This window comes from Castor canadensis, chromosome 6 (genome assembly GCF_047511655.1).
Source record: "Castor canadensis chromosome 6, mCasCan1.hap1v2, whole genome shotgun sequence".
In the NCBI taxonomy this organism is placed as follows: Eukaryota; Metazoa; Chordata; class Mammalia; order Rodentia; family Castoridae; genus Castor; species Castor canadensis.
In genome coordinates, this window is record NC_133391.1 from 111,943,809 (window position 1) to 111,955,841 (window position 12,033).

Consider the following 12,033-nt stretch of genomic DNA (forward strand, 5'->3'; position numbering starts at 1 on the left):
TAACTACTATAACCAAAATAAGAATCAATTATAATTTTAACATAAAGATTCTTTAAACTTCTTACATTGAGTTAACTTACAATGTATGGAGAGGAGAGTGGTATCTGTTTGGTGAAACAACATCAAAGAAAACTTTGGTTGCTTTGCTTTGTTCACTGTCAACTGGGAAACCAAGCTTTAAAGTATGTCAGTGTGTCTTCAAGCTCACTAGCATTAGCGAGTGATACATCTGATGCGATCCCAGAGTCAAATATTCTATAAACACGACACTAGAGAACAACTCACTCTGCATGCCAAGCTGGATTACACAAGCCCACATCATGATTACTTTTAAAATAATTTTCAAAGCAGGAAATACAAACACTTTCAGAACTGATAAGTCACAAGGTGCAAAACTGATAAAACTGTAAGTTCTTTTTAGTGAAAGTAGGATATTTTGCTCATATTCCTAAGAATGAATAAAACTTAGGATTTCTACATGGAGGATAGTAAGCTCTAGTCAGTTGCATGTGACTTTCCTAAAATAAGAAGGAATATGAATTAATTATCTTAGTCAGTGCCTTTTTCAGTCCATCCCCAGGGCTCCACCTAGAACGTAGGGAGGAGGGATGAGTTTTCAGACTGTGCTTCATACAACCTCACAGCCATGTCTCCACGTCTTCCACCCCTGGGAGACAGAGCACATCTGCTTTCTCTACTTAATGCTGATTTCATGTACAAGATTTTGTTTAAAGAACTAATTAAAAACTTGGAAAATACTAGACAAAATGATCTCCAAGGTCTCTTTTACTATTGATGTACATGGTGAACTGATTTAAACTCCTCAGCTTTTTAAGAGTAAACCTATTCATCTAAATATATACATAAAAAGAAAATTCATGATAACACAGGCTTACTTATTTTCAGAGATACATTCAAACAGAACTCATGTTTGTACCTTGTGAAAATGCCATCTACAATCCCGACTGTCGCTTCTTCTGCAGGAACGAAGGATCCAATCTGAGCCATGATAGTAATCAGCGCAACCTGTTTTATGTAGGAGCTTTTTCCACCCATGTTTGGGCCAGTAATTATCATCACTCTCTCTGAGTCCTCCTAGAAAATCAAAAGAGAATTTCACTCACTGCACCAGAAGGGTTCTTACGTAATATCTATAGTTTATCCCATGAATGGGAATTCATTAGGCAAAACACTGCTTTCTGGTATATTTAAACATGTCACTGTATTAATTTACCATTGCTGTCACAAAATACATAAGATTGGGTAATTTGTAAAGGAAAGGGGTTTATTTAGCTCATAGTTCTGGAGGTCCAAGAGCACGGTGCTGGCTTCTGCTCAGCTCTGTGAAAAGAAGATGGCATCACGGTAGTGGAAGCACATGCAAGGGGGATTCCTATAGCAAGACAGGAAACCAGAGACTGGACAGGTGCTAATCTCACCCTCTCTGTGCCCTCAGCCTCAACTATGCTATAGCAGAAAAGTGCTATAATACTATGCACAGCTGTTTCTAGGTATTACAAAAGAAAATAAGCGCAAGCTGAACTGGATACCCACTATGGCTTTCTCCCATTCTTTAATCTGCCTGTGTGCATGGATATATAGTCTATCAACTACCACTGTCCTTAGAAGTATAAGCCCTATTTGCCCAACGCTCTATTTTGAGTTGGTAGCACATACATTTTTCATCCATAGGTAGAAGACTACTGAAATAAGTTTACAATACCAAATTCTAGAGATTAGTTTTACCAGCATTTAATTACTCATTGGCACTTTACTAAAACATGTGAAAGAGGCAAAAAAGCTGTAACTTTTAGTCTGATTTAATTTTCTAAAACTTCCCTGTATTAATTGATTACAGTACTTGCCATGTACAGACTCTTTCTAAGAGAAATTATCCAATCACAGCCCTATGCACAGGAGTCAGCCTGAGGCACCCATGCCCTGTGCTACGTGAATCCACAACCCTGAGAATCCCTACCTGTCAAGAGGAGCCAATCTGTAACTGATCAATAGGCATGGCACGAAAGCTCTTCTCAAACCAGGCCAATAAATAACCTCTTGGAGTTAACTGAGAGCCATGGAGAGGTTCACTCAGTTGGTAACAACAAAAGTTGAGGCTAAAAAGGATCATACACAGGAAAAGGCCACAAGGCCCTAGAGGACATGAATAAAAAGTTATGAGGAAACAAGAGGTATGAAGAAAAGTTACACAGGACGAGGTTAGATAGTAATGGAGAAAAGTCAGAGGAGGGCAAAGAGAAGTAGAGAAACTTCGTGCAAATAACAAGGGATCAAAATAAACATTATGAAATCTTACTATTACTAGCATATCCAGGTGCTAGAGTACTAGAGATGCTGCTCTTCCTGTGAGAGTCCATCTCCTATGGGTTCACAAAGGGAGGTTTATAAGAGAATCTCTACTCCTTGAGGAACTTGAAGGAATCTGTGGTTTTTGAAACACAAAGAGCCTAGCATAGTAAGAACAGGGAAAGAAGTCAGGTATGAGTAGAATGGTGAAACTAATGATGAAAATGAAATGAATTCTACAGAGATTAATAATTTCTAGCAAATATTTAAAATTTTTAAGTTAAATGAACAAATCTTTAAAAAATAGGTTAAAAGGACACAAAAATGGAAAATCTAATAATCCTTTATCTGTTAAGAAATTAAAATATATAACTAAAGCCCTCCCACAAGAAAAACTCTAAACCTAACTAACATCCACATTAAATTCTGGCACACATTTAAGAATAGCACCAGTATTACAAAATTCTTCTAGAGAACACAACAACAGGGAACTCTTTTCAAATCATTTCAGAAGACCAACATAATATTGATGCCAAAAGGAAAGTTATAGAACAATAAATACACAAACAAAATTCCTTAATAAAATGTTAATAAGCCAATGCAAGGTTTGGAGCTTCTGAGGAATACAAGTTTGGTTTAATATTCAAAAGCCAATCAAAAACCCACCAAAACCTGTCAAAAAGGAGGAGGAGGAGGAAATAAGGATGAGAAGAGTAACCCAGATTGGGTGAATTTGATCAAAGTACACTATACACATGCAAATATCACAATGAAACCCCTTTGTACAACTGACTTATGCTAATAAGAATTAAAATTTAAAAGCCCATCAATATTATTCATCACACTAATAGAATCAAGAAATTATCTCATGAGCTCCAGTGACACAGAGGATTTGATAAAACTCAGTATCTATTCATGGAAATTTTTTTAAAAACCAAAAACCAGAAACAAAAGGTATAAAGTATTGGCAGTACAATGCAGTACACACCTGTATGCCAGCTACTCAGGAGGCGGAGAGTGGGAGGATCTTGGTTTGAGGACAGCCTGAGCAAAAAGTTAAGGACACTCATTTCAACAATTAAACTAGGAGTGGTGACACATAGCTAATTCTAGCTATGCAGGAGGCGTAGGTAGAAGGATCATGGTCCAAGATCAGCCCTGGACAAAAATCCAGAACTCTATCTGAAAAATAAACTAAAAGCAAAAAGGGCTGGGGACACAGCTCATGCGGCAGCTTACTTAGTACGCCTGATCCCTTGAGCTCAAACTCCAGTAATTCTCCCCAACAAAAAAGTATAAGGATTAGAAAGAAAATAATGAAAACTGTCATTCTTATTATATGTCATGATTGTGTTCCTAGAAAATCTGAAAAATTCTACAAAACATTATTAGAATCAACAAATGAATTTAGCAAGATCTTTGGATGCAAGTTCATTATTTCAATCAACATTTCCATACATTTTAACAGTAAGTAGTTGAAAGTAAAGATATTTAAATCATTTTCATCAATACATATACCATAGTATCAAAAGAAATCAGATACCTAGGAGCAAGCTTAACGAAATGGGTAAGACCTTTATAGAAAACTATAAAACATTATGGAAAGAAATTAAGGAAGGCCAACTTACATGAAAGAATGTGCCATGTTTATGACCTGGAAGCATCAATATTATAATGCTATAATATCTAAGGTAATAATTATACCAGTGGAGCAGAACAAAATCTAGGACAGATTGGCATGTGTACAGTTCATTGATTCTTGGCAAAGGAAACACTGTGGCTCAGACAAATAATGGGCTTTTCAGTACCTGGGCTGGGTCAAAGAACATCTATAAATAAGAAGAAATATTGATCCCTAACTTAAATCACAAATAAAATCAATTTCAGGTAGACAGGGAAAAACAATAGGGTCATTAGACAATAACATATGACCTAGAGGTTGGCAAAGATTTCTGAAACAGCTCACAAATCAGAAGGAACTATAAAGAGAAGAATGAAAATCTGAAGCACATTAAAATTAAGAAGTTGTACCATCAAAAGATACCATTAAGAGAATGAAAGTCTACTTAAGATATATGCATTCCATATTTCACAAGGACCTAAATTCAGTATGTAACAAGAACTCTACAAATTAAAGACAAAACTGAAAAGAATGTGACAGAAGATACGAAATGATCAGTAAAAGATAAACAGGTGTCCAACATCAACGGACATGAGGAAAGTGCAATTCAAACTGTAAAGAGACGCCACCACTTTACCTACACACAATAGCTAAAGTTTATAAATATGCAAAACTCTCAATATTAATTAAGAAAATTTTTATTATTGCTGTACTGGGGGTACAAGGTAACATTTACAAAAGTTCTTACAATAAAGATCACAGACTACCTGCAATTCTTATACTACTATTGGGAAAGTAAGTTGGAAACTATTTTGAAAAACTTTAGCAGTATCTATGAAAGCTGAAAATAGAAGCAGCCTCATAATTCTGCTCCCACGGACAGTCAAACAGAAATGCATGTGATACATAAGAAAAGCTGAGTAAAAGATTGCCTGTGGCAGTACTTTTCATAATGGCCTCAAATTGGAAGTAACTCAAATGTTTCCTGGTAGCTGGACAGATAAATTGTGATATCTATTCAGAGAATTCTATACAACAGAAATAAACTACATGCAAAACATGGCTGAATCTCATTAAAAAATAAGGTGGGGATCAAAGAAGCCAGACACAAAGAATGGTCCTATTTGCATCAAACTCAAGCAGACAAATCCATGGTAAAAAAAATTAGGACAACGGTTACCTTTTGAGGGGCAAGAAGCTACTAGGAGGATCTCATCTAATCTAGAAGGGGCAATCTCAGATCTATTTCCAGATCTGGGCGTTGGATAGTTCAGGGGGTGCACTTTTTGGAAATTCCCTAAGTTCTCCAATGGTGATCTGTGCCTGTTTATTTAGGTATGCTATATTTCAGTAGTTTTTGAAAAGGAAACAAATCCACGCTCAGAAATTAACAAGCAACATGATTGCAGAAGCTGATTCTGAACTTTATTTGACACAGCAGAAAAATCCATACAATTTTGATGAAACACAACTGGGAGATGTTATTATAATACTATGGTACATAAAAGTGTGGTGCATCTTTAGGAAAAGGCAGACAAACAGTAACAGAAAGCCTAGGAACAACCTATATATAACCCTTGCTCAATGTCAGAGGAAGAGTACAAGTCAGACAGAAAAGATGCAATAGCCACTGAACAATGGTTGCAACACTGGGTCTCTATATGAAAAAAAGAACAAGGCATGATTCTCATGTAAACCATTTAAATCAAATCTAGATGGATGAAAGAACTAAATGTGAAAAACAAACACAGGAGAAAAGCTTAATGCTACCAAGGGAGAGAAAGATTTATTGAACAAAATAGAAAAAGAAAACAATTCTGCTCCCAGGTATATTGTCAAACAGAAATGTACATGAAGCATAACAAAAGATGATTAAAAGACTGTTCACAGTCATAATTTTCATCAACAGAACAGATAGATCGTGATACAGTAGAACAGATAGATTGTGATACAGTAGAACAGATAAGATTATGATACAGTAGAACAGATAGGTTGTGATACAGTAGAACAGATACTTTGTGATACAGTCCCACAGTGAATTCTACATGACAATGGAAAACATACAAAGTAAAAGGAATATAACAAAGCAGTAGTATCCAGAATATATAACTCCTACATGTTAGTATCACCAAAACAATAGAATGATGGACAAAGGCTACAAATAGTGTATTCGTAGAGAAGGACACACAAAAGGTCAAAAAGCATATTATGAATCAGGAAAAGAAGTAGCATTGCTCAAGGGACCTATGAGCTATTCCTAACATTTATCTGAAAAAAAAATGCCTAGTAAGTATCCAAAGAAAATGAAATTAGTATGTCAAAGAGACAACTGTACTCCTATTGTATTTCATAATATCCAAGAAATGGAAATATGATACACACATATTCATATATTTGTACACACAGTGGAATACAATTCAGTCATAAAAATGGATGAGAATTCTGTCATTTCCAACAATGTGCATGGAATTGGAGATCATTAAATTATGTGAAATAAGCCAGGCACAGAAAGACAAGTACTGCATAATCAGACTCAAGTGTGGGATATAAAAAAAAGTTGACCTCATTAAAATTGAGAGTAGAGGGTAGAAAAATGGGTACTAAGTTGAATTAAATAGGAGTAAGAAGTTCTGATGTGCTACTTACTACACAGTAGGATGGCTACAAATACTGATAATTATGATGTATTTCAACAAGCTAGAAGAAAAGATTTTATGTTTCACTATAATTGATAAATGTTTGAGGAGACATACAAGTTTACCTTCATTTAAAAATTATACAAGGTACACATGCATAAAATATCACATGGTAACCCTATAAATATACATTTTATGTTTTTATCAGTTAAAAATAAATTTAAATATAAAAAAGAAGAAATATGAATAGAGAAAAGTTTTGAAAGAATAATTTTAAGAAATAGCTTCTCATACCATCAGATTATAATAAAGTTTAGAACTCTGTTCACACAGTATGTTGGCAAAGAAACAGAGAACAATTTGGAAATGTTTGGTACAATTACAGATTCTGTATGTGGGTCTAAGTGATCCAGCAATTCTTTGTAAAGTATCTATCCTAGAAAAATACACAAGTGCTGAAAATGACATTTATAAAATTGTTCATTGCAGTACAGTTCATATTCATAATTGAGAAAATAGGAATAACCTAATTGTCTATAATAAGGAAAATGAATGGCTCTACCTGGATAATTATTAAAGCAATTATGTATAATGCCAAATATGATGAGAGGCTCTTTAGGACATTTATGTATATATTAAAATACATGAAATAAAATTACATATTGTTAAGAGACGACATATTTATCAAATAATATAATAAAAACCATGCATAAGGATAATGATTACCACAGGGGTAGAAGGTGAAGAGGGAGGAAAAGGGCTAATTAATTAGGTATAATCCTAACTGTATCTATAATATGTTATCTCCTTTAAAAAAAAAAACTGAAGTAAATATCACAAAATGTCAATTTCCATGACACTGGCATGATGGATAAGGGAGTATCTTTGTATTTTTTCATTTGTTTGAAATATTACATAACATTAAAATAAATGAATGAATAAAATTTAATTATTTTATGAATCATCATGAGCAATCAAATAACTGTAAACATATTTATGTAATTTACGGAAAACTCATATAACTTCCAAATGACATTTTGTTGTTTGAAATGTTTTCTTTTTTCTTTTTGGTACTAGGATTTAAACTCAGGGCTTTGCACTTGTTAGGCAGGGCTCAGTCTCATTACTGAACTTTGCTCCATGCAGCCATGCCTCCAGCCCTGTTACTGGAATAGTATATAAAAATAAAGCAAAGAAAAGTACACAATGGAAAGTGAGAGACTATATGGCCAGAGAGAATATCACAAAGGGGCTGCCCGGGTAACATGGAGGCTCCCTGAACTGTGATTGTACTGTTCACAGAGTGCCTCCTATGCAATTACCCAACTCAGCACGAGGATGACTGGTGGAAATGCAGGCAAGCTATGAGGAAAAGTAAAAAACACACAAACATACACTTCTCCCTTGTACAGACCTTACTCTCATAATGCCTTAAGAGATAAAGAGTATTTGTATTTGCTGTTCAATTTTACTTTTTCATCCAATGAGAAACAGTAATGTGACAGGGAATTTAAAAAAAAAATCTCACCTTGATAAAGTGACATAATAAGATTTACAGTGATAACGCATTTAATATAATAGCACTTAGAGTTAGAAGACAGGTCCAGTTTCTGGCATTTCCATTAAGAAGGTTCAGCTCATTTCTCTTCTGTAAAACTGAGTATTAATAAAAATTTTGGCCTTCTGTAAAGTTTGCTTTTTATTTGAATTTTGTTTTTCAATAAGCAAGAGCCCTTTTCTCGGCTGCCTGTCTGTCATAGGGTGAATAGCTCTCCTCTGTCACATGCTCCACCGCTACAATGTTCTGCCCAAGTGCAAGAGGTGAGGCAACTGTAGCCTGACTCCTCCTGACTGCAGCAGTGGAAACAAAGTGTAACTAGAAGACTAAGAGAAGCTTCTGTTGAATTTGAATCTATCCCTTAAGAGTTTTGCACTATGACACACTAAGATGTCAAGTCAAGATCTACTTTTGTGAACAAGAATAGGTAGACATTTTAATGAAAAAACATATAATCTGAAAGATAACATTTCATTTATTGAATAATATAACACTGAAGTAGTTTTCCATTAAACGTATGAAGTGAAAACTTTACTGAAAGAAAATATTTTTGCTATCAGATATATATGATGAAAATCAGATAACACTGTAAACTGTTTCTAAGTTTCTATAACTAAATTTTAGGCAGGTGTGATTGAAAACCAGTATTACTGAGTTTTACATACTCAAGATGCTCAAATGCTAGAGTTTGAATGGCACCCAAGTAACTAAGTTGTCATTAATACTTGGGTGGAATTAACTATCACTTTATAGTGATGGCAATAAATAAATGAGAAACTACATATGAAATTCATTTGAAACTATATATGCTACAAAAGTTTTTGTAAATCATTATTTCTTAAAAATAAAAGATATATAAAACAGCCACCTTAAGGAAAACCTCTCAGAACACTAACAACTAATTAATTGAAACAGAAGAAATGAACTAGAAGAAATGAAAATGAAATGTAACAATAAGAGGTGAAACTTAAAGTTTTAAGTAAAGTTATGTTTACATGGATAGAAATGTTACTCTTTTGAATTTAAGTCATGTATAAGTTGACGAAAAGGATGTACTACCCAAAGTGAACAGGCAAATCTGACACTTCTAAAATACTTTCAAAAGGAAGTACTCTGTCTTTCATACTGAACTACACAAGAACTGCTGGCTTTAAACCACATGATCATGTTTGTGGTCCTTGAGTATTTAATTTCTACTGCAGTTAGTGCAAGATAAAGGAGTTTTTAGTTCATTTGACCTGTGGAACTTCAGGGATCATTGATACATACAAAAATCAATTCTTTGTATGTATAGAGAAAAATATATACAAATTTAGACTTGACCACTTAAATATTTAATCAATGTTTATTTATCCAGGAAATCGGTCTCTCCTTTATACCAAATAAGAAGTGGTGAGTGGCTGATGGGACAAAATGACTCTTAAATCATTTATTCAACCAACTAAAGGATGACTACCAAAACCGACAGCAAACATACTTAATGGTGAAATGTTAGAAGGTTTTCCTTTAGATCAATCAAGACCTGATGTTCACATTATCTTAGAGGTTCAAGGCAGAACATGGCAATAAAAAAAAGCAAAGGCATAAGGACATGAAAAAACAAAACAAAATTGTCATTAATTACGGATTACACAGTTTACAAAAAAAAAAACCAGAAAAGAATCCCTAGATAAAGTATTATAATTAGTAAGAGAATTCAGCATAGTGGTTAGATTTAAGATCAAGATGCAAAATCAGTCACAAAGTCAATTGCATTTTTCTATGAGTAGCAAATAATCAGGAAACATAATTGTAAAAATAGATAAGAACTATGTACCAACAAAAACACTTAGTAATAAATAGAATGAAAGATAAAAAAAATCTTTACAGAGAAGAATTTAAAACTTCATTGAGAAGACTGAAAGAAAACTGAAATAAAAGTACACTGCATTTATTTTTGGATGTAGTCACATCATATCTGTATCATAAAGATATTAACTACTTTCCAAATAAATGTTAAATCTCAATCCCTCCACCCAAGGAACTAAATAAGTTGAGTCTAAATGAAATGGAGGCGCGAATGCTAAAGGAAGGTCAAGGAGTTGTACTAGAGGAAAAGGAGGGAAGTTTAGACTTAGAGTTTATTTTTCCATCTAACAGCTTGCATCACATTCATGTTTTAGTAGAAGTCATAGCTAAGCACTGACTTCTTTCCTAATGGCTGGAAAGAATTACTATAATGCAATAGTAAGTAAGGCTATGCTTCTGGCTTAGGGATAAAAACAAAATACAAAACACTAAGCAGTGAGAAACAGCAGAGTCTGAAACAGATCCTCAGAGATATAGAAACTTACTATGTAACAAATAATTCTGCATAATGATACAGGAAAGAATGGATTATTTGAAAGTTGGTACAGAACTGATTATCTATAGGAAAATAGTATTGGTTGAAGATAAGTCTAACAATTAAACTTTAATAATAGTTCATGAGAAATTATAGGAGAATGTTTTTGAACCTTGGGGACTGAAGGAATTTCTTAAGGCATACATACTACTACTCATAAATGGAAGGACTGATATATCCAACTGCATTAAAATTAGTATCCTTGAACACTAAAATATTAGATTCTTTATGATTTGAAAGTTCTAGGATATGAGTTCAATATCTCAAATTTTCTAGTAAATAAATTCTAATGTTTATTCCAGTGTTTAATTGTGTGCTTTAGGGGAAATTTAGATTCCTGGAAAGCCAAAACAATATTAAGAGAACCTAGGGGTATGAAGAAAGCTAATTTCCAACATGCATTCTAAAACAGCCTGCCTGACTAAATTCTTGTTCCCTAATCCAAATACCAGGTACAAACTGCACTTAGCTCTTCAAGTCTGAGGTTAGGGTGCACCCCTACAATTTTCAGAGCCACCGACACTGCTGAAGCAGGTGACAGATATGCCAGGATACTCAGTGCTTAGCTATGACTTCTACTAAAACATGAATGTGATGCAAGCTGTTAGATGGAAAAATAAACTCTAAGTCTAAACTTCACTCTGTAGAGATGGCAGGTGGATTCCTGTGGGTCTTTCAACTGAAGGTATCAGAAAACAAACATGACAAAGTAAATTATTCTATCTTCCCTCTACTGACAGTACTCTGAACACCCCAACTGTTGAAAACTAACATAGAAGAAGGCTGTCTGATCATACATAATACTTTCAAAGTCAGATTAATTATCCTTGCATATTTTTACTCAGCACTTCTAGGGGAGGTATAAACTAGGGTAGCCTTTAAGGGGAATAATTTTACAATACATATTGAAATTCTTTAAACCTTTCAAGTCATTTAAGTGAATAAAGCATAATTCTAATTACAAATGTGATATGGGGGATATTAATGCATCTATAAGCAAAATTGGTTGTTAAATTTTGAAATAATGGCTAAATAGTTATCACCCAGAGTTGAATAAGGACCTCCCTTTCACCACCCTGGTCCTTCCAGATATACTAGTATTGCCAGGTCAAGGTCAAATATAGGACAGTAGAAACAGTAGACAGTAGAATTGTTAACTTCTCGTAAACAATAAACAAATGTTTTAGGATAAAACAAATAATGCATAGGACATATTTATCCTAAAAAATATTGTTTACCTGAAATTCAAATTTAACTGGTGTCCTATTCTTTTATTTGCTAAATCTGGCAACTTTAATCCAGGCTATCACACAATACTGTAATATGACTGCTGCCTGGACCAGCAGTGTCCACAAGACCAGCTGCAGCATCAGTTCTAAGTGATCAATGCCTAAGAGAATCAGCCCACCAAAACATTCCAACTTCCAGAACCATCAGTGGCCCCCTTAGTGAAATTGGAGGGCCAGTCCCTGTCCTCTTATGACTCTTTTCCAGTCCCACATAGTCCCATGAGTGCACCACAGGGGTC

General features: G+C 34.2%; 1 protein-coding gene across 1 annotated transcript in view; it reads right to left on the reverse strand.

Annotated features, from left to right (window-relative positions):
• Msh3 (mutS homolog 3) overlaps positions 1-12,033 on the reverse strand; it is a 186,965-nt gene that overhangs the window by 33,200 nt on the left and 141,732 nt on the right. The window contains exon 20 of the mRNA XM_074077200.1: positions 938-1,095. Within this exon, the coding sequence (XP_073933301.1) occupies positions 938-1,095 (158 nt within the window). The remainder of the gene's footprint in view (positions 1-937; positions 1,096-12,033) is intronic.